This window comes from Gadus macrocephalus, chromosome 3, assembly GCF_031168955.1.
Source record: "Gadus macrocephalus chromosome 3, ASM3116895v1".
Classification (NCBI taxonomy): Eukaryota; Metazoa; Chordata; class Actinopteri; order Gadiformes; family Gadidae; genus Gadus; species Gadus macrocephalus.
The window spans coordinates 20,748,294-20,770,510 of record NC_082384.1 but is presented as its reverse complement, the minus strand read 5'-3'; the positions used below and the strand labels follow the sequence as shown (position 1 = coordinate 20,770,510).

General features: G+C 45.6%; 3 protein-coding genes, 1 long non-coding RNA gene and 1 pseudogene across 9 annotated transcripts; 1 reads left to right on the top strand and 4 right to left on the bottom strand.

Moving 5' to 3' along the window:
* Nucleotides 1–9,230, top strand: LOC132454563 (3-oxo-5-alpha-steroid 4-dehydrogenase 2-like). Its single transcript, XM_060048014.1, has 5 exons — nt 1–384; nt 6,881–7,035; nt 7,420–7,521; nt 7,767–7,917; nt 8,300–9,230. The coding sequence occupies exons 1-5, from the start codon at nt 107–109 to the stop codon at nt 8,364–8,366; spliced, it is 753 nt and encodes a 250-aa protein (XP_059903997.1). The 5' UTR covers nt 1–106; the 3' UTR covers nt 8,367–9,230.
* LOC132454805 (5S ribosomal RNA) lies at nt 5,687–5,805 on the bottom strand (annotated as a pseudogene).
* On the bottom strand, nt 8,429–11,064 carry LOC132454566 (uncharacterized). 3 transcript variants are annotated; one of them, XR_009524950.1, is made up of 2 exons: nt 8,852–11,064; nt 8,429–8,757 (listed from the first exon to the last, which is right to left on the bottom strand). It is a non-coding gene; the product is annotated as an uncharacterized LOC132454566 (long non-coding RNA). The 3 variants fall into 3 exon arrangements; XR_009524952.1 differs by having other exon boundaries at nt 8,856–11,064; XR_009524951.1 differs by having other exon boundaries at nt 8,862–11,064.
* A 299-nt stretch (nt 11,065–11,363) lies between these two features.
* On the bottom strand, nt 11,364–12,362 carry LOC132454564 (basic proline-rich protein-like). 4 transcript variants are annotated; one of them, XM_060048017.1, is made up of 4 exons: nt 11,933–12,362; nt 11,832–11,869; nt 11,709–11,743; nt 11,364–11,600 (listed from the first exon to the last, which is right to left on the bottom strand). In XM_060048017.1, exons 1-4 carry the CDS (start codon nt 12,360–12,362, stop codon nt 11,597–11,599), a joined length of 507 nt encoding a protein of 168 aa, XP_059904000.1. In that variant the 3' UTR covers nt 11,364–11,596. The 4 variants fall into 4 exon arrangements, with proteins under 4 accessions (XP_059904000.1, XP_059904001.1, XP_059903998.1 ...); XM_060048018.1 differs by having other exon boundaries at nt 11,364–11,562; XM_060048015.1 differs by having other exon boundaries at nt 11,832–12,362.
* Nucleotides 12,363–12,432: 70 nt separating this feature from the next.
* Nucleotides 12,433–21,826, bottom strand: wu:fc21g02. Its single transcript, XM_060048013.1, has 14 exons — nt 21,634–21,826; nt 19,808–19,853; nt 19,452–19,599; nt 17,851–17,908; nt 17,692–17,773; nt 17,216–17,331; nt 16,415–16,588; nt 15,288–15,429; nt 15,131–15,214; nt 15,013–15,036; nt 14,757–14,816; nt 13,545–13,748; nt 12,719–12,802; nt 12,433–12,582 (listed from the first exon to the last, which is right to left on the bottom strand). The coding sequence occupies exons 1-14, from the start codon at nt 21,655–21,657 to the stop codon at nt 12,578–12,580; spliced, it is 1,251 nt and encodes a 416-aa protein (XP_059903996.1). The 5' UTR covers nt 21,658–21,826; the 3' UTR covers nt 12,433–12,577.
* Nucleotides 21,827–22,217: the final 391 nt, after the last annotated feature.

Sequence of the window (22,217 nt, the reverse complement as noted above, 5' to 3'; positions counted from 1 at the left end):
AGAGAGAGAGAGAGAGAGAGAGAGAGAGAGAGAGAGAGAGAGAGAGAGAGAGAGAGAGAGTACTAGGATACATAGCGGGCCCAGAAGAGAGGGGACACAGACGAACATGGAGTGTCGGGAGAATTTGGTCCAGTGGCTGTGCTGGTCTCTGCTCCTTGGGGGGCCGCTGGTTTGCTGGGTGCTGCTAAACACGGAAAGGCGGACGCTCTACGGCCGCTACACGAGGTCCGAGGACCGGTGTTTAGTGAACACCAAACTGGTCTGGATGATCCAAGAGGTGCCCTCGCTGCTGGTGCCGCTGCTCCTGCTGCTCAGCACCGAGTCCCGGGCCGGAGTGGGCCGCAGCCTGCTGCTCGGAACCTTCTGCCTGCATTACTTCCACAGGTGGGTGGCCACCCTTCCGGATTTTAAACGGACAGTCCGGTTGCAGCGCCGCTGTCACGCCGCTGTGCACACGCAGCACGCGGTTGGGGTGGGAGTGATGATGGGTCGTTCGCGACCGAATCAGTTCATATGAACGAATCTTTAACAAGAACGAACCGAACTGATTCTTCTCTCTCGTGAGATTTGTGTCAACTCCATCAGACACACTAAAAATTATTTTTTAAATTTGAATTATTCAAATCCAACAAGTATCTTAAGTTCTGAAGTATGTTGTCATAGTGTTTAGTTACTCTGATTTGTAAAAAATACAATATATAAACTTAAGTTGTGATTTCACACTATTCTGAAAACCCAGATTACTAAATATTTGCATTTTCAAACTTTTTTTAAATTTAAATATTGTAAAAACTAATTTGTTAAATAAATAAGACACAAGAGGATGTAGATCAGATGGTCCTTGATTACAAAAACAACATAAACTGAAGGAAGAATTATTTTTCTATTTTTTCCAAAAAATGAACAAAAACATACATCTGACACTGTTGACGAAGATCTGATGGTGTTGACGAAAAACAGACTTTGTTGACAAAAGATGTGTGTGCATTGCTGATTATTGAACAAATGTGCTTTTTAAACATACTACTAAAACTACTCCTTGTTATTAGAGTATTGAACTTACTGTTAAGGGTCTTCATACTGATTTTCTTTTTTAAAGTGGCGTGTGCGTGTGTGTGTGCGTGTGTGTGTGTGTGTGTGTGTGTGTGTGTGTGTGTGTGTGTGTGTGTGTGTGTGTGTGTGTGTGTGTGTGTGTGTGTGTGGTTGGGTGTGTTGGATGTGTTATCGCCCTGCACGGCCTACTTCATACTGGGTGTGATCTTAAATTGACATTCCTTAACAATAATACTACAACACAAAATCTGTAGCTTAGAATCAGGTTCAATTAGCTTACTTAAGATTTCATTTTTGTCTAACCTGCACTTGAGCAACAGGCGTCGAACATGCTCATTCTCTATGAAGTCCATCACATCAGGGGCTATGCTGTAGATCTCTCGTGTTCCTAATTGGACTGGTGATGCACTTCCCATTAGTTTCACTATGATTTCTTCAACTGGGCAGAAACAGACATCCTTCGTGAGAAGCTTAGGCTGATATTTGCTGTTGGACCATGGGGATACAAAAACTCCAGTTTCACATCTTGCTGCTCAGTATCCACAGCAATGGTCTTGGCTAGCCACCAGTGGCCATCATATACTACTGCTAGCCAGTCTCCATTATTAAGGCTGCTAAAAGTCGTAACTTTCACAGTACCCTCGGGACCTTTCAGAGGCTCCTCATCCAACTCCTCCTCCATCACATCTTCCATTTCCAGATCCCTTTCCATATCCCCTCCCATCTCTTTTTCCTTGTGTAACCTCGGTAAAAATATGTTAAAATAGATATCCTGTCACTTTAACAAAGTGCAGTGGATTCAGCCATTCAGAATGGCTGTAATGTTGCGCATACGTGAATTCCCATGGTAAGGGCGCACCAGGCGGCATTGGTGGACACCAATATGGACACACATTCTTTGAAAAGGTCTCAAACAGTCTGAAGAGCGTTCAGCTGTGCCACATTGCAGAAGAAAACATGCGAAGATACGATACACTTCTCATGCATCCTCTCAAACAGGTTCCCTCAACAAGACAAATACATCAGGTCATCCCACAGAATAACAGGATCTACCAAAGACAACTATCCTGCTTTTGCAGCAAGATGTTGGTTTGCCAGTGCTTCTGCCCAGCTACCTTCTATTTCCATGGCTACCCAGAGAAACAGCAGAGTTATACAAGGAAGAAGTTCCATGTTGCTCTTTCAAACCCCAGTGTAGGGGGGATACAAGACAGAAGGAAAAAAAATCGTATACTGTTTTCTTGGACCATCAGACCAAAAGTGACCGGTGGTAACCTGTGGATATCTCGTTTTGATATCTTTTAGGAATGTATCCATGTGTCAAGATTGCTGCAGCATCCTGTCTCTTTGACTCTGAAAGTGTACAAAACCCTGCCTTTCCAACCTTAATGTAATACATTCCGGTATGTAGCGTTATCTGTGGCAGATTCTGTCCAAAATGTCAGGCCTGTACTTGATTGATACTTGCATCTCCAGGATTCTAAAAAGTCAACGTGAACAATTGCTGTACTTTCTTCACAAGTCTCAATTGTGTTTCTGTATTCTTTTGACTGGTTTTGCACTAAACACACATGTGTTGTGGTTTCATTTCTGAGTATTTGCTCATTGAGTTTGATGAGCTCTGAAAGACTGCCACTGTGTTGGACGAGTTTAGTGTTGATGTGGATTCCATTGACTGTGTCTTCTTGAACTCTCTCCCACTGCACATGGAATTTGTCTTGCTCTTGGGTTGTAACTGTAGCTTTGTTTAGACATCGGGAGCAGATGCGAAGAAGGCAGGCCTCACTTGCTGGAGAGCAACAAACTAATTGAAAACTGTCATCCAGTTTGTTTGACTTCATGACACCAGACATTCTTAGGACCTCGAGCATTAAGTATGCATTTTCATGCTTTTGACACAGACATGTCTTTCGATCAGATGCTTTTGGTGCTGTAATATAGAATGTCTTCAGAGTACAGAAAGAGGAATAGCTCAGCTTCACTGTGGGGTTCCTAATGAGGATCATTCTCTGCTGCTTCATCTTATTCCTAGGGATGGTGTCAGTCTTATCAGTGGTCACATGGGCAGAGTTCAGGAAGAAATCCTTAACAGTCTCTGTTATACCCTTTAGGAATGTTGGCTTTTTCTTTGCCTGTTTCTTTCCTCTCATTAACTTGTAGGTTATCCCAAACTGGTTGATTTGGTGAAGGAGACAATACCTTTTTAGAATCTTGCCTGATGACACACTTATTTCTGGTTCCTGACGCCGTGGCCCAGTAGTTTGTTTGTTTTTCCTCAGCTCTCTTCTGAGGATGTTGTGGAATAGAAGGGCTTTCTTGATTTTTGGATTCCTAATTTTGCTTCCTGATAGCATCTTCTTTGTTTCTGTGCCTGGGGAGTCAAGTGGGGTTTAATCATAGCCTTTCTTCCTCAACATATTATTTTTCTCAGTTTATTTCGTTGCTTTGTTACCTTCTTAAGCTTCTCTTTCAAAGTTTTTATTTCTCTTGAATGCCTTTTTCTCGTTTTACTTCTCTCCCTTTCCTGTCTGAGAGACTGTCTGCTGCGTCTGGCATTGTGTTCTTCAATGTTCTGATCTTGCGGACTATCTGGAGGGGTGTGAGCCTCCAGCACTGCATCTTCATTGGATCTTTTCTGTCTGGACCTTTTCTGTGAATGAATGAAAATTTTACTTAAATAAGACAGTAGAATCAGATTCCTGTTTACTTTACATGATTGATTGATGGATGGATGGATGGATGGAAAATCCTCAAGGTGCGGGATGTAGTTTTCATAACCAGATGTTTTGAAAATCTACACACTGGCTTCTCATCTCTCTCTCTATCTCTGTCTCTACATATATATGTAGAGACAGAGATGTATGTGCTGGGAAAGTTACACGTTACACAATAATAAGCAGACCACTGCCTGCCCATTCTCTACAAGTCAGATGTGTATGTTTAAATAATGTAATGCATGCTATGTATGTACATTTATGTGTAAATAAAACCCTGAAATAACATTTTAACCCTTTACTATATACACAAATGATATTATATGAGCACATTAAGAGGTCATTGGTGGATTTGTCAACTCTGTCAGCTTATAGGTCAACTTCGCAGACATATTTGACGTCTGTCGGAGTTGACGGAAGGGCAAGTATTTTCCCGCCAAAACATGTATTGTACACTGCAAGTAGCTAGTTTTTCCTCAGTTGCTAAGTGTCCCAATAACCTCACTAAAATGCTTAAATTCAATCCTCTATGGTTTAAAAAAAGTATCTTAACAGTAAGATGGTATTGACATGGTCCAGCTGTGACCATAGGAACATTGACATTGATTGTCTAAAATATATAAAATGTAAAACGTACCAGAGCATGTTGCATTCACCACAGGCAGGGAGATGAAAAGGGGTCCTCAGGGATATAGCTGACCATGCTATTCCCTGATTTATTGAGGCTTATGAAAAAATTTGACGGAGTTGACAGAAACTGAGGGGGGTATACATTTTTATATTTATACCCCTTCTTTTTTATTTGATATATATGTTTTCACAATTGTAGAGCTTTTTTAAAGTGTTTTGGGATGGCCAACATTGTGACCTCTTGCTGAGGACAAGTGCATAACATTGACCTTTTAACCACAGAACATACATTTAAACAAATTTCCCCAAAAAGATAAAAAAGTATGTTCTAAAAATCACATAGGTATATACAATTCCTTTTGATTTAACTTTGTAAGCATGTCAATCATGATGAATTTCTTCATTTTTGACTTTTCTATGTAGGACATGTTTTGTCCCGACTCTCAAGAATCAGTGAGTTAATGAAAATGAGGCAAAGATTAAATCGTAATGACACAACATCTCTCTTTGACTCTGAAAGTGTACAAAACCCTGCCTTTCCACCCTTAATGTAATACATTCCGGTATGTAGCGTTATCTGTGGCAGATTTGGTCCAAAATGTCAGGCCAGATTGATACTTGCATCTCCAGGATTCTGAAAAGTCAACGTGAACAATTGCTGTACTTTCTTCACAAGTCTCAATTGTGTTTCTGTATGCTTTTGACTGGTTTTGCACTAAACACACATGTGTTGTGGTTTCATTTCTGAGTATTTGCTCATAGAGGTACAAGTACACAACATTGTTTGAATCTCTGAATTCCAAGGGACAGAACCATATCCTCAAACGGTGAAAATAGACTCAATACAATACAGATGTTGAGAAACCAGGCCCTACCTCCAACATCTTGGGCAAGAAGCAACTAGTAAGAAACACGATCTCAGACGAAAAACAAACCCTGTGGCGCCAACTTAGATTCTTTGTCGCGTTTCAAATGATAATACAGGAAACATGTGGGGAACTATAGACAAAGGACATTATCAAAGATGTATAAGACCAAGTTTACAACATTCACAAATCATTTGTTTGCAAGTTATACATTTGATTATATTGTTTTGCTTCATTGGGTTTTATACTCTTATTTTATATATATATATATGTAATACGTTTTGTTTGATTCTGTTGACCCAAATCTGATTCCTTAGCAGATAAATCACACACTTATTATTATTTTAACATGGACAGTGTACATTAATTAACATTCCTGTAAATGCACCCGAATTAGCCAGAACGCTAAATTCCATCTGTTGTCCCTTACAGCACCTGGTATTGCCAGGCGGTCTCCCATCCAAGTACTAGCCAGACCCGACAGTGCTTAGCTTCAGAGATCAGACGAGATCGGGCGTGTTCAGCGTGGAATGGCTGTATTTGCATTTACAGAAGCTGCGCCCAGTAAACGTGAACCGCTACCCTCTTCACCTGCTGCTAAGTCAACATGAACCTTGAAGTGCTGAGTCAACCTGATGCTGTTTTCGTGGTGGTAAAGCTGCTTCAGTTCAATAGTTTAGCTTCGCCTTGGAGAGTAGGTTATAACAGCGAATGTCTAATATAGGCCTCTGGTTATAAGCTATGCTAACAGTAATGATGGTACAAAATCCCAGCTCAAGACACGTAGCACGTCAGGTTCAATATCTGGACCTTGACTGCGCCCCAGATTTATTGGCCAGCTCTTGTTTTCTTTGCTGAGTCTAGCACACGGGTCTGGCCCCCCTCCTCTTCAGGCCTGGCCCGGGTCGGGCCTATCACAACTCATCACAGCTATTATGGGGTGTCTTATACGATGACTGCGGAGGAGCGACATGAGCGGTCATGAAATATGAACTAGATATAGCCCTAGTTCATGTTAGTAAAAGTAATCTAACTGCAATCACTACCGTAATTGTATTATTTGACGATAAGCCATTTAACAATTCCACAAACTCAGGATCTGCGTTTGCTCACAGTTGAAAACTTGAAACTGATGAATCTGTAGGCCTATTTTAAGTTCTTGGAGCTTTGTCAATTAGTAGCCTACATACATTTTATATCTATGTAGGCTACTAATTGACAGATTTTTCTATACACTTTCAAATCTATATTTCACAAATTCACAAATGTCAGTAGGCCTACATATTTATTGATGATTTTACACATTTCCAAATTGAGCTAGTTACGCAACTCTCAACTTAAGTTTAAACTGTATGTGGGTGGCTTACTGTGTGTACAACATGTTACCCTGATGGTGAATAAATTGTTGTGCAAATGTTTGAATTCATGTTATGATTTAATTTTGAACCCAGTAGAATGTCATATTTTGCATGGAAATGGCCACAGACCCTGGATCCACACACACACACGCACACACACACACACACACACACACACACACACGCAAATATGTATTTTATTCATAAGGCATGACATTCAGGCAGAGGAGACAACTTTGATTATAAAATACTTCCCCAGGTCGTTCATCTACGCCTGGCGGACCCGCGGGCGGCCGTTTCCTGTCCACATCGCCGTAAAATCGTTCATCTTCTGCGGCATGAACGGGCTTCTGCAGGGACACTACCAACTCCACTGCGCCCCCTCCTGGCAGAACCCCGTACGGATGGCAGTGGGTGGGTCTAGGCCAAGGCCCCTGTTTTTAAATGACCATGAATACGATTTACTAGTGCATTTATTTGGTAAGACAAATTATGAAAAGACACATACCTTACATAAACTAACCCTATGCTCAAAGCACACTTGAAAATTATAATAAAAAACCGATAGAAAGTAGAAAATAATCTTAGTGGGTAACTGTGTTAAGCAAATTAAACCACTTTTTGGTGTGCATACTATCAATGCATATTGTTCTGGCCTTACTGTGTTCCTGTGCCAATATTTTATTTATATTTGATATGTCTGTGTGTGTGTGTGTGTGTGTGTGTGTGTGTGTGTGTGTGTGTGTGTGTGTGTGTGTGTGTGTGTGTGTGTGTGTGTGTGTGTGTGTGTGTGTGCAGGTCTGCTTCTGTTCTTTGCAGGTCTGATAATCAACATCCACAGCGACCATTTGCTACGGAGCCTTAGGAAACCAGGAGAAGTCCACTACAGAATCCCCAGAGGTACCAATACCCACCGTACTACAGTACTACCACAGTACTCACACAGTATTACGATACCAACATAGTACTACAGGACTACTAACAGTAATACAGTACAATTCACAGTACTACAGCACTACTAACAGTACTACTAACAGTTCTACAGTACTTCTAACAGTACTAACAGCATACTACAGTGATGACGTGATACTACAGTCCCAGTGCAGTCCTTCAGTACTGACCGTGCCGCCTTCATCCGGCCCTAGGGGGGATGTTTGAGTTTGTGTCGGGGGCAAACTACTTCGGGGAGATCCTGGAATGGTTTGGCTATGCTGTGGCCGTCTGGTCGCTGCCTGCAGCCGCCTTCTTTCTCTTCACTAGCTGTACCATCGGCCCACGAGCCATACACCACCACAGGTAGCTACATCTACACCCATACAGGTGCCTCACCTGCACCACCATAGGTTACACCACCTACACCTGCACCACCATAGGTAACACCACCAACAGCTGAACAAACATAGATTACACCACCTACACCTGCACCACCATAGGTAACACCGCCAACAGCTGAACAACCATAGATTACACCACCATCACGTGCACCACCATAGGTAACACCTCCTACAACTGCACCACCATAGGTAACACCACCAACATCTGAACCACGATAGATTACACCACCTTCACATGCACCATGCACCAGTTCACCTCCACCTCTGTACATAGAGAACACCCTGACGGATGAATGGATCCTCAAGCGAAGTTAAGGCCTAATGTGTTTCTGCTCTCTCCTCAGGTTCTACCAGCAGCAGTTCAAGGACTACCCTCAGTCCAGAAGAGCCCTGATTCCTTTCCTTCTGTAGAACCTTGCATACAAGTTGTATTGTATTCTTCGTGTGTGGACATTTAACAAACAAACACCAGCAAAGTTTTATTTTATCCCACTTTATTTGTTATGAACAGCAACAATTTCACAGACTTTGTTGGAGAGTTGAATAAAGGCAAATTGAATGGTTACACAGGTGTGTGTTAGTGTAGATGGGGGCAAAAGAGTAAGAAATGTCGCCCCCTGTCTTCTGGAGGTAGAACTGGAGAACCGTTATATCCTACCAATAAATTGGTCAAGAACTACTATAAATTACGACACATTCCCTATAGTAATACAAACATCTTCTACTTTCCAATTTAAAAACTTAAAACACAAGGTTGACATGGTAAGGCCCGTGGTATTCAAAGATCATAGATTAACAGATGCTTAAATCGCTCTCTCTCACACACACACACACACACGCACACACACACACACACACACACACACACACACACACACACACACACACACACACACACACACACACACACACACACACACACACACACACACACACACACACACACACACACACACACACAAAGCTGAACCAGGAGAACTATGGCTGCGATATGAAAGCACTTCTGAAAAAAATAAAATTTGAGTGTCCAGGCAGACAAACTTAAAGGTGCGGAGTGTAGAATTGAGTGGCCTCTAGTGGTAATGTTGCAGATTGCAACCAACTGAATTTTCATGGGATTATACACTAATTTAAATATATATTAAATTCCTTTTCTGCTAATTCCGTTCCACAAGGCTGCAACTTTAAAGGTTGTATCAGCAATTCTAGGCCAAAACAAAAATTATCACAATCATCTGATCTTGAGTGTGATCCGCTACCTGCCCGCCCCAAGAGCAGGCCGTCAAAAAAACACGTCTCGGTAAGCAACCTATGCTCCGAGATCGTACACAAAAACAAATGGTACTACCAACCACTCACACCAAAATTAATAGTATTCCAACCAATCACCGACAAGGAGTGGGTGTTGTGGGGTTTTGCGCTGCGTTCATCATGTTTTTTACGGGATACATGAAACACGGATGGGAGAGGGTTTGTTTGGGATCTCACTTCAAATACCAACAGAAGTGACGTCACCCAACATCGCTGATACATCCTTTAAAGCAGAGGCTATTATAAAGATACTTGTTACTGGACTGGTCGGACCAGGTGGACTGATTGTGTGTCTCTATACAATACCCAAACACCTGTCCAAACAAAGAGGCAGACAGAGAGGCCTTTGTCCATGGTTATTTTACACCTGATGTAAATGTAATAGCTGCCCTGTTCTCCCCAGGAATCAGATTGAAATTAGATTAATTCATGTTTCAGTGACAGACTTCTTTAATCACCAGAAGTCAACTTTGAAGAGTTGGGGGGAGGAGAATATCTTCTCATTAGGCTAGTTGATGGTCTCGCTCCACTAGGGCAAGTGGCCAAGGGGTACAAAGAAGCATCTGTTAGCTACCATTCAGCAAACCTTCCACTAAAAAATCCTTTTAAATCAGTAATTATGTTAAATCAATCAATTTAAAGACACAATGTGTTCGATTTAGCCTCTTCCAGTTAGGCCAAAGACCTTCAGAATTTTTATAGCAATGAACTGAAAAACGGTGTGACGCGTACCAGCATAGCTCGGCTGGCTTGGTGGCATGCGGGGGGGAGGTTTTGGGAGGGTTGACGGTAAGATTCTTGTAAACAAAGAGAGAGGACATCCTTTTTATTTATAGAATATATCAGTTATAGGACAATATTTCAATCACTGTCCAGTTAATTTCACGCTAGAAGCTATTTGAAATATTACACTTCACAACTTTATTGATTCGTAACATATCCCCTCCAGATCCAATAGATGTTCTGCCTTCTACTTCTGTTATTTGAGCACTTCGATTCTGGCAATTTATTTAACATTGTTAAACCAAGCCATGGTGAATCTCAGGCCAAAAAAACAACCCCAGTAAAACTATGAGGTATTGCATTGTCTTGTGAGTTTGGCTATCAGCGTTGAGATGAGAAAAAAGTTAGAATGAAGATTCAAAAGGAGAATGAGCCAACCGTTGGACCTCATCAAGGCGACTTCATGTAGAAAATGTTTGAGTTGAAACTCTGCAAGGCCACTGAGGACGTTGCTACTTGCTAACGTCCGGACTAAGCATATTGTTTCCGTTGTATACAGTTCAACTGCCGCGTAGTGAAACAGCACCTTGCTTCAGAAGCTCCTGTGGAGACCAGAGGCCGATCCGCCACGGAGAGCCACCATATCACGCTACACTAGACTTAGGTGGAAGGCATCTGTGATCCTTGAATAAGTGACCTCAACTAATCGCAAAACTGTTCTGAAGGTATTGACCTTTGGTGTACATATGTAGCACTAGGCTATCGCTTTATCCACGTCAATCTACTGGTTTACGTTTCTTTCATTTGTTTTCTTGGTACCTTACTTTCCTTCCACATCAACATTCAAAACATTTCTTGGTTATTTACGGATGGCATAGATGATTCACAGCAGGAGATATAAAGACCCTACTGATCGCTGCAGTAACACTTGACAATTGATCCACTGATCCAGGTAACATTTAAACCTCAATCCCAATGCTTAATCCTAACCCCATACAAGGCTAATCTCTATATATGTAACTCTAACCCTGTCTAAAATAAGTCATCATTCCAATCTCTCACCAAAGAAATGCTAGCCATGAGGGACTACTTCGGTAAGGGTTAGGAATGAGCAGTAAAACCCTTATTTCAACTCATCTCAAACCCTTAACCAAAGTAGGACAGTTATTCCAACTCATCTCCTACCCATAACCAAAGTAAAGCCCTTAGTCACACTCATCTCCTACCCATAACCAAAGTAAAGCCCTTAGTCACACTCATCTCCTACCCTTAAACAAAGGCCTAACAATACACACAAAGCAGAGCGGGAAAGAAAGCTAAAAAACAAGGATGTATCCGATATGAATAACTATGAACACATCATGTAAACAAATGTTGATTATTCGATAAGCATGTATTTAAGCGATAAATATGTATCTAATTAACCCGAATCCATTATTTAAACACGTTTCTATCGTTTAAACATCAAACATGGCTGATATGCTCAGGTTAAATCAGGTGGTGGCACCAGTTAAGGGGCCCGGCAGGGGCCCCAGGGGGGGGCACCAGGTAGGGGTACCAGGTGGGGGACTAGGTGGGGGCACCAGGTAGGGGTACCAGGTTGGGGACTAGGTGGCACCAGGTGGGGAGACCAGGTGTGGGGACTAGGTGGCACCAGGTGGGGAGACCAGGTGTGGGGACTAGGTGGCACCAGGTGGGGAGACCAGGTGTGGGGACTAGGTGGTTGGACTAGTGGGCACAAGGTAGTGGACAAGGTGGGGGTATCAGGAGGTGGTACCATTTGAGAGGACCAGGTGGTGGCACCAGGTGGTGGACCAGGTGGTGGACCAGGTGGTGGACCAGGAGGTGGTACCAGTTGAGGGGACCAGGTGGTGGACCAGGTGGTGGGACCAGGTGGGGGACCAGGTGGTGGACCAGGAGGTGGTACCAGTTGAGGGGACCAGGTGGTGGACCAGGTGGTGGGACCAGGTGGGGGACCAGGTGGTGGCACCAGGTGGTGGGACCAGGTGGTGGACCAGGTGGTGGACCAGGTGGTGGGACCAGGTGGTGGACCAGGTGGTGGACCAGGTGGTGGACCAGGTGGTGGACCAGGAGGTGGTACCAGTTGAGGGGACCAGGTGGTGGACCAGGTGGTGGGACCAGGTGGGGGACCAGGTGGTGGACCAGGTGGTGGACCAGGTGGGGGACCAGGTGGTGGCACCAGGTGGTGGGACCAGGTGGTGGACCAGGTGGTGGACCAGGTGGTGGGACCAGGTGGTGGACCAGGTGGTGGGACCAGGTGGTGGACCAGGTGGTGGACCAGGTGGTGGGACCAGGTGGTGGACCAGGTGGTGGGACCAGGTGGTGGGACCAGGTGGTGGGACCAGTGGGCATCAGGTGGGGGACCAGGTTGGAGTACCATGTGTTGGACCAGGTGGTGCACCAGGGTGGGACCACTGGGCATCAGGTGGGGGACCAGGTGGTGCACCAGGTGGTGGTCGGTGGGTTACAGGAAGTTGGAGGAGTTGTTCTTTCCTGTGTCGACCTCGAACTTGTAGGCGGAGTCACCGGGTTGGGCGGGGTTAGGAGGCACTGGTGCTGATGGAGCCTCAACCTGGAGGGGCAGGGCAAGGCTCAGAGAGTGAGTGAGTGAGTGAGTGAGTGTGTGTGTGTGTGTGTGTGTGTGTGCTTACGTGCGTGCGTGCGTGCGTGAGTGAGTGACTGAGTGTGTGTGTGTGTGCGTGCGTTACCTGGGGAGCCAGCAGCGGGGCGTTGGCGGGAGCAGAGAGTGCGGCGTCGCCCGGTGGAGCGGAGTACATCGCTGGAGCGTAGCCCTGGAGACAAGCAGTCTTTTAGCCCGCAAACCTCGAGCAAACACGTGTTCACTGACTGGCCTCTCACACTCAGGGTCATCTCCGGAGAGCCGGGTCTGGAGATGACCCGGAGTGGCCCTTACACACGCCACGTCGTTCATAAGCCGCATCAGGCGTGATCAGTGATCACACACAGTCCGGAGGTACTCGGAAGTGTATCGGAAGTTCGGAAGATACAGCGGAAGTGTGTTTTGTTTACAACGCATCGTGGATGAGGCTACCCACTACGCAACGCTGACTCTTTCTGCTGTGATACTCAGTACTCCCCATGTATTAAGACGTAACCGCACTATCAACAGAGGGAGTGGAAGCCGAAGGAAGTTGGGACGCGAAAAAAACACGGGAGTAGAGTACAGCACGATTCGAAGCAGCTCCTGGTTTTGCGCCAGTCGCACGATTGGAAACGCCGTTCGCACTCCAGAGAAACGGAGGGTGGGTGGTGTGAGGCTCCCTGCTCCCCTTGGGTGGAGGAGGAGGGTGCTGTGAGGCTCCCTGCTCCCCTTGGGTGGAGGAGGAGGGTGGTGTGAGGCTCCCTGCTCCCCTTGGGTGGAGGAGGAGGGTGGTGTGAGGCTCCCTGCTCCCCTTGGGTGGAGGAGGAGGGTGGTGTGAGGCTCCCTGCTCCCCTTGGGTGGAGGAGGAGGGTGGTGTGAGGCTCCCTGCTCCCCTTGGGTGGAGGAGGAGGGTGGTGTGAGGCGGTACGTACCATTGGGGCGGCGCCGGGCTGGTAGGGTCCAGGCGCCGGGACGTTCCACTGCGTGGGCTGGGCAGGGGGGTACACCGGGCCAGCGGGGGGGTACCCCGGGCCAGCGGGGGGGTACCCCGGGCCTGAGGGGGGGTAGGACGGGCCAGCGGGGGGGTACCCCGGGTCCACAGGGGGGTACATGGGGTTCACGGGGGGGTAGGAGCCCTGCAGGAGTGAGAAGAGCAGCAGCACGTCCACTTCCTGTTAGCGTGCTGCGGTGGCCACGAGCAAACACCCTCCTGTGTTGTCAGGTTAAAGGTGAGCTCAGGTGATCTCTCATCCAGTAGTCCTGGTGGGCTACCCCAACCTCCGGAACACGGTGTCGCTGAAAGGTTCCCCTGCACCACAAGCAATCCCTCTGGGGGAGGGCTCTGTCCCAGCGACCCAGGCCGGCCCGCTATTTGCCCGATCAAAACTGAGCTCAGCACAATAGTCCGCAGATCAGAGCTCTATGTTGAATGTGTAAGGGGTCAATTTGAGACCAATTTTAGCATATGCTAGTGGGTTAGCATTGGTTATGTTGTAGCATATACTGCTGCTAGTGGGTTAGCATTGGTTCTGTTGTAGCATATACTGCTGCTAGTGGGTTAGCATCGGTTCTGTTGTAGCATATACTGCTGCTAATGGTTTAGCAATGGTTCTGTTGTAGCATATACTGCTGCTAGTGGGTTAGCATCGGTTCTGTTGTGGCATACACTGCTGCTAGTGGGTTAGCATTGGTTCTGTTGTAGCATATACTGCTGCTAGTGGGTTAGCATTGGTTCTGTTGTAGCATATACTGCTGCTAGTGGGTTAGCATTGGTTCTGTTGTAGCATATACTGCTGTTAGTGGGTTAGCATTGGTTCTGTTGTAGCATATACTGCTGCTAGTGGGTTAGCATTGGTTCTGTTGTAGCATATACTGCTAATAGTGGGTTAGCATTGGTTCGGTTGTAGCATATACTGCTGCTAGTGGGTTAGCATTGGTTCTGTTGTAGCATATACTGCTGCTAGTGGGTTAGCATTGGTTCTGTTGTAGCATATACTGCTGCTAGTGGGTTAGCATTGGTTCTGTTGTAGCATATACTGCTAATAGTGGGTTAGCATTGGTTCGGTTGTAGCATATACTGCTGCTAGTGGGTTAGCATTGGTTCTGTTGTAGCATACTGCTGCTAGACGGTCAGCTACACGTACCGGAGAAGGCTGCGGGCCGTTCCACTGTCCCCCAGCTGGAGGGGGTTGTACCGCCGGACCCTGTTCACACACACACACACACAAACACACATCCACACACCGCACACACACATGTAAAACGTTTGTGTTTGTGTGTGTGTGTGTGTGTGTGTGTGTGTGTGTGTGTGTGTGTGTGTGTGTGTGTGTGTGTGTGTGTGTGTGTGTGTGTGTGTGTGTGTGTGTGTGTGTGTGTGTGTGTGTGTGTGTGTGTGCATACCGTATTGGGCCCATGGTAAAACACCTGTAAACACAGACAGAAATGTTATCACTTATTGAGCGGTTCCTGAGTGGTTCTGGTTGTTCCTGTACTCACGGGATCGGGGGGGGGGACTCACCGTGGGCTCCCCAGGACCAGGTTGATAGGAGGGAGGTGGGCCGGCTGGACCTCCCGCAGGGGAGTACTGCCCCACCGGGGTCGTCTGGAAACAGAGAGGAGGGGTTGATTACTCGCTTAATTAATACATGCCGAATTTAACTAAATAGGGGGGGTACCTGTAGGGTGGTGGAGGTGTAGGTGGCGGGGGAGCCTTTCTTCTTGAAGATCTTCTTCCTGCAGCAGCAGCAGATGCCAGCTGGGATGCCCATGAGCAGCAGGAGGGCCAGGAGGGGGTTCCCCCGCTGGAGTCATGGTGGTCTGGAGCCCCCCCCACACACACACACACACACACACACACACACACACACACACACACACACACACACACACACACACACACACACACACACACACACACACACACACACACACACACACACACAGCATTAGCATTGGCATCCGCCCCTCCAGGACCCACTCCTGATCTTAGCATAGCATAGCGGTAGCATTAGCATCTGGTGACCTTCGTTAAGTTATTTTAAAAGAGAGAGAGAGAGAGAGAGAGAGAGAGAGAGAGAGAGAGAGAGAGAGAGAGAGAGAGAGAGAGAGAGAGAGAGAGAGAGAGAGAGAGAGAGAGAGAGAGAGAGAGAGAGAGAGAAGAGAGAGAGAGAGAGAGAGAGGAGAGAGAGAGAGAGTAGGCCTACTAGGATATATAGTGGGCACAGAAGAGAGGGGACACAGACAGACAGACAGACAGACAGACAGACAGACAGACAGACAGACAGACAGACAGACAGACAGACAGACAGACAGACAGACAGACAGACAGACAGACAGACAGACAGACAGACAGACAGACAGACAGACAGACAGACAGACAGACAGACAGACAGACAGACAGACAGACAGACAGACAGGACAGACAGACAGACAGACAGACAGACAGACAGACAGACAGACAGACAGACAGACAGACAGACAGACAGACAGACAGACAGACAGACAGACAGAGCGGAGAGAGAGAATGTGTGACACCAGATATAGACTGTGTGTGTGAGGGGTTATTTAAGGCTCAGGATTTTTTACATTATTAGGCTCAGCTGTGTGAGCATGTACACAGAGTGGTATGTATCTATATAAATATAGCTCTATATATACCTATATCTATGCATCTATATATAGTTGTATATAATATATATACTGTATATGTACATATATATATATACAGTACATATATATCTATGTGTCTCTTCAGAGTGGTATATATATAGATATAGCTCTATAGATCTATCAGGAGTCGTACCCGTGAGTTCCATGCGTACGATGGACACCACGCGGGTCCCGGCGGGTCTACCAGGGTGTAGTGGCCCACGTCGGTGGTGTTCACCTCCCGGATGTCAATCCTGGTGTGCTGCGGTCGCACCCCGGTCGTGGTAGTCCATGTGGTCCCAGCCCCACCGGGGCCCCCATCCCGCACCTACACACACACACACACACACACACACACACACACACACACACACACACACACACACACACACACACACACACACGAGTGTTCAGCTTCCTTCGGATCTGGCCCCTCGACTTTCAGCTATAACTATCTGTCCAGACATCGATCTATGTATCGATCCATCATTTACATTTGCATTTACATTTAGGGCATTTAGCAGACGCTTTTTATCCAAAGCGACTTACAATAAGTACATTTGTCATAAGAAGTGCATCAATATATCGCTGTCGGTACAGTAAGGATGTTCATAGAACCAAGTGCAAGTACAACAATCGGCTAACCAATTCCCCGTGTTACAGCCATGATAGCAGCTACTGCAGTTGCTACACAGTTAAAGTACTATAATACAATACAACACAATACAATACAATGTACAATGGTGGCCAGAAGGGGGAGGGTGGCTATGCAGAGTCGAGGTGAACAGGTGAGTCTTGAGTCTTTTTCCATCACAATCCATCACTCATCCCTCCATCCAACCCTTTCCATCCATCTCTAATCCCTCCATCCAACTCTCTTTCCATCCATCATATCTCTCCATGCTCCCCCCCCCCCCCCAACAAAGCGTTACCAGGGTAACCCCTGTAGCGTTACCAGGGTGATGTTGATGTTTTCTCCAGAGAAGCGGAGGGTGGCGTCACTCAGCTCGATGCCCTCCAGAGACACAGAGAGATCCTCCCCAGCAACACACTTCGTAAAGACGTGTCTTGCTGCTCACAGACAGGCAGAGAGAGACAGACAGGTAGAAAGTCAGAGAGGTAAAGGGAGACAAACTTTTTTTTCAAAGTTTAAGCTACACATCAAGCCCCTGGAAGTTGCTCATGGGAAAACTTAGACAGTTCATGTTTAACTTGTTAATACTAGCAGGCTAGCCAAAATAGACTGGGAGGTAGTGGACTAGTTGATTTAACGAGTAAATACCAGCAAGCCAGATTGAAAAGACTGAGAGGATGTGGACTAGTTGAGTGAACTAGTTAATACGAGCAGGCTAGCTGGAATAGACAGAGACAGACGTAGTGAACGAGCAATTAACTAGTTGAGTTGGTTAGGTAATAACCAATGACACGTACGTGTTACGGCTACTTTAACACTGGACACCTCCTTTTGCCAGAAGTCTTTCTGGATGTACGTTCCCTCGTCCGCGTACGTCACCTACACATCACATTACACTCATTAGTAACACAGTATCTATGAATAATGACGATTAGATAATGACGTAACGTGCTGACCTTATCCAGAGTCCAGCGGCGGTCACTTCCCGTCGTAAAAACACTCCCTCTTTTCGGCCTGCGGGGAGACACAAGCATGCGACTATTGTACGGCTCTAGTCATACTGGACGGGTAGCAGTTACAGTACTGATACTGTAGCAATACTCTAGTAATAGGGTACTGGTACCAGTACTGTTACTATAGTAATGCTGCTTTTCCACTGCATGGTACCAGCTCGACACGACTCGACTCGACTCAGCTCGCATTTTTTGCGTTTCCACCGCGAAAACATGGTATCTGGTACCTGAAGTGGCTGCTTTTTCTAGTACCGCCTCGCTCTAGGTTCCAAGCGAGCTGAGCCGATGCTAAAAGGTGACGTCGGCAGACGGCCGGCCACTGATTGGCCAGAGAGTGCGACGAAGTCACGAGAGCGACATGACAACCATGCTGGTAACAGCCATAGCAGCGCCGCAGCCAACATATTCCACTTCTTCAACTTCTTCAACATGCCAGCTAATAATACGAACACGAATATCAACGCATCGATGTCCTCCATTGTTGTTATGTGGGTTCTGTCCATGTGTGGGTTGCGTAGGTGTTGTTTGTGTCGCGTACATAAATACGTCACGGCCCTTTCGCGCTGCCGACCCCGCCCACGTCCAGGAGGTACTATTTGCGGTGGAAAAGGACCCGTGCTGCTACCGTGTCGAGTCGTGTCGAGTCGTGTCGTGTCGAGTCGTGTCGAGTCGAGCTACATGTGCGGTGGAAAAGCGGCATAATACTCTAGTAATACGGTACTGGTACCAGTACTGTTACTGTGTGGTAGAAATTAACCTCACATTCTATGTTAAACTATGATTATTATTAGGCCTACATATCATATATATATATACTTTAATGGTGGAAAAGAGCTGATCACCTTTAGCCTAGATGTTATGTGCCATGTGACACCAGTGAGTAAATCCAGTTCATTCCCATCTGATTTGCCATGTGGCACCAGCAAGAGAGTCCAGTCTACTCCCATTTTTTATGTACTCTCTGAAGACCATGCTTACATTCACACGTGTGCATCATCTCTGTTTGTATAAGGATAATATATGTTCTAAGGTCACATTGGGATTCAGAAGACATAAGAGTATGCTGACATCCACACAGTATGACCCTGATGGGAAATTCTATGCACATCAATATTTGATGAAAGTCCAACTTTGTATTGTGTAAGAATTGGCGATATAAGGAGCTGGCCGGGATTCATTCAGTAGTGTGTATTCACGGATACCATTCGGCTTTGTTGTCTCTCGTTTGCGGGTGGCAATAAACTCTCCATCTATACTTGACCTGGACTCTTCGATTCCTCTTTGCTTATAGCTAGTTGAAGTGAATTAGATAAGTTGTTATTATTAATGCTACCACAACTGTAGTAATACGGTACTGGTACCAGTATTGATACTGTAGCAATTCTTTATTAATACGGTACTGGTACCAGTACTGATACTGTAGCAATACTTTATAAATATGGTACTGGTACCAGTACTGAAACTGTAGCAATACTCCAGTCATACATTGCTGATACAAGTACACTTCCTGTAGTTGTATTACTCTAGTCAGACAGTACTGGTACCTGTGCTGGCCCTTCTCCCAATAGACGTCGCTGGCCACAGACTGGCCTGCAGGGATGAACTCCAGTCGCTCTGAGGTCTTAGGGAGGAAGATCTTCAGCTGCCGGCCGTGAGCCAGACGCTCATGGAGGTCATTTCTAGCAAAGCATTCTGGGAGAAAAAGATCCGGTCAAATGTCAAAGAGGTGAGGGGGCTTCGACGTTAACAAAAAACATACGAACGGGTGAGAGAGAGCAAGAAACACATACACAGACAGACAGTGAAAGAGCGAGAGAGAGACACAGAGACAGAGAGATGGATGGAGATAGATATAGAGAGTGGGCCAGAGAGAGACACAGAGTGAGTGGGAGACACTCACCAGCACTTAGGATGGCTCCCAGCAGAACCACGACACAGCCCAACATCTACACAGAGAGAGAGAGAGAGATTATTGTTCTGCGGCTTCTGTAAATATATTTCAGTAGGCGCAGGCAGACCTCATTCAAGTACAGTATTCCAGTGACTGGCCATCTCCTTTCCTTTGCTCTTCTGTCCTCAGTAAGAGGCTTGCTGTTGTTTGGCCACACTGATTTTTCGACTTAGTTTGGGCTACTGTAGGTGCTGATTGAGTTTGTGGTTTGGTTTAGTTGTTCTTTGTTTTGTTGTTTTGCCCCTCTAATGCTGCTCGTATCATCAGGGCTCATGCGTGTTTTCCCAGACCAACCAAGTGTCCGGTGCAGCCAGGAGATAGGGCCAAGTGCCAGCTCACAACTCATTTGAATTGAAACGAAAACAGTGGCACATACACACAGCGTGTGTTTGGGTGTCACAGAAAGACAGACATTCAGTGTGTTTGTACAAAACAAAATGTAAACTTCATTTTGCCAAAGCGATCAGAAAAGCTCCTTGAGTGGGAGCTGTGTGGTGGACACTGGGTTACTAGCCAAGGTGTTCCAACTGCCTCTGTCTCATGAGGAGATTAGTTACAAGCCCTGGTGAATCCACTGTATGGTAATAAACACTCATTAAGAGATTAGTTACTGTGAACACATCGTGCATGTGTTTATCAATCACTGTGACTGGGAAATGTTCTGGTTTGGGATAATAAGTTTAAAACAAGTTGTAAGCTAGCTTACTGCAAGCCAGTTGTAAATAATGATAACACACAAACACAGTCAAGACAAGACAAGAAATAAAGAGGAGGCAGAGGCTTAATAACAAAGCCTCCCCATCAAGAGAAAGGTCATGTTATCAGTTAACAAATAACTTCGCACACACCTTTAAACCAAGCCTGTACCAACACACACCATGTCAGTCAGACGGGGGAGGGAGTTTGAGAGACAGAGAGAAGAGAGAGAGGGAGATTGAGAGAGATAGCGACAGAGACAGAGAGAAGAGACAGAGAGACAGACATAGAGAGAGAGACAGAGACAAGAGACATAGCAATAGAGACAGAGAGAGACTGAGTGAGTGAGAGAGAGAGAGAGAGAGAGAGAGAGAGAGAGAGAGAGAGAGAGAGAGAGAGAGAGAGAGAGAGAGAGAGAGAGAGAGAGAGAGAGAGAGAGTTATATTTCCAGGGGGATGGACAAGGAAGATCCCAGCCGAACACCAGATGAATGTCGGCGGACACAAAATACAACTATGGACGTGCCGAGCGTGCAGCATCCTATAATATATGATCGAATATCTTAGTCTATATCCTAATATACATTAGCTCATATATTATCCATATCCTTATGACTCATATATAAGCCATATCATTCTGCGACCCTCATATTGTATATATATATATATATATATATATATATATATATAGCACGCTATATATATATATATATATATATATATATACACACACACACTATATAAATAGTATATAAAATAAGTGGTATATATTATATATATATATAGATAGATATATATATAGTATACCGTATATTGTTATGTATTGAATTGCAAAGCAGTGAGAAACGTGAGAACCGGAGCGCCCTCGTCCTTAGGGCGAGGCAAGGCTCTCCCTCGCGTGCCGACCGGAGACCGGAGACGCGCCTTTCGCCGGGGGAGCTCTCCCGTCCCAAAACGCCGTCACACACACACACACACAGACACAGGCGATTGTGCAAGACCAAGTCTGCGGACACAATTTACGCTGTATTCATGGGTCACAATCACACACACATGCAGCAACAGTAGGCTATGTCTTACCTCAAACGCTGATTTTCCGTTCATTCCCTTGACAACATTCCGTAAAACACGTCTGACGGAAGAGGAGGAAGATGGGGGAAGGGGTAGCAGGGCGTGTGTGCGTATGATTGTGTGTGCGTATTATTGCCTGTGGATGTGTGCGTGCTTGTATCGGATGTGTTGTTAACCATCGTACTGACGGATAGAAGCGAACAATTGTACCGTGCAGGAAGGAAATTTGGAAAAAAAATGTAAGAGATGCATGTGATGCATTATTCGTTTTTTTCTTAAATCAAACCCCACACGACATTCAGCGGTTTTCTTCCAAAACTAAGAGCCACACGCAACAATAAATACCATGAATGATGTGTGAGACAGCCACATCATAAAATATAATGAAACCCACTGACTGCTACTACTTGCCTACTAATTATTCATCTGCACGAAGTAGAACGCTGTGGTTCAGCAGGGGCGTGGCTATTGCAACTTCTAGTTTTCAATCCAGTAAAAAGGGAATCTGCTCAAAATAGTAGTAAGAACGTAGTTTGTTTATTCATAACGGTTTAAAATACCTTTGACAACATTTCATTGAAAGATCACATTTA

What these genes read in the sequence shown, in the direction of transcription:
- LOC132454563 (XM_060048014.1), top strand. Translation starts at nt 107, where the DNA reads ATGGAGTGTCGGGAGAATTTGGTCCAGTGGCTGTGCTGGTCTCTGCTC. An exon ending in CCCCGTACGGATGGCAGTGG is followed by an intron (nt 7,036 to 7,419) that starts GTGGGTCTAGGC and finishes GTGTGTGTGCAG; the next exon opens with GTCTGCTTCTGTTCTTTGCA. An exon ending in CGAGCCATACACCACCACAG is followed by an intron (nt 7,918 to 8,299) that starts GTAGCTACATCT and finishes CTCTCTCCTCAG; the next exon opens with GTTCTACCAGCAGCAGTTCA.
- LOC132454564 (XM_060048015.1), bottom strand. Translation starts at nt 12,362, where the DNA reads ATGCCCACTGGTCCCACCACCTGGTCCCACCACCTGGTCCCACCACCT. An exon ending in CCCTCAACTGGTACCACCTC is followed by an intron (nt 11,744 to 11,831) that starts CTGGTCCACCAC and finishes TGATACCCCCAC; the next exon opens with CTTGTCCACTACCTTGTGCC.
- wu:fc21g02 (XM_060048013.1), bottom strand. Translation starts at nt 21,657, where the DNA reads ATGAACGGAAAATCAGCGTTTGAG. An exon ending in TGTTAAAGTAGCCGTAACAC is followed by an intron (nt 17,332 to 17,691) that starts GTACGTGTCATT and finishes GTCTGTGAGCAG; the next exon opens with CAAGACACGTCTTTACGAAG. An exon ending in ACGGCCCGCAGCCTTCTCCG is followed by an intron (nt 13,749 to 14,756) that starts GTACGTGTAGCT and finishes TCACTCCTGCAG; the next exon opens with GGCTCCTACCCCCCCGTGAA.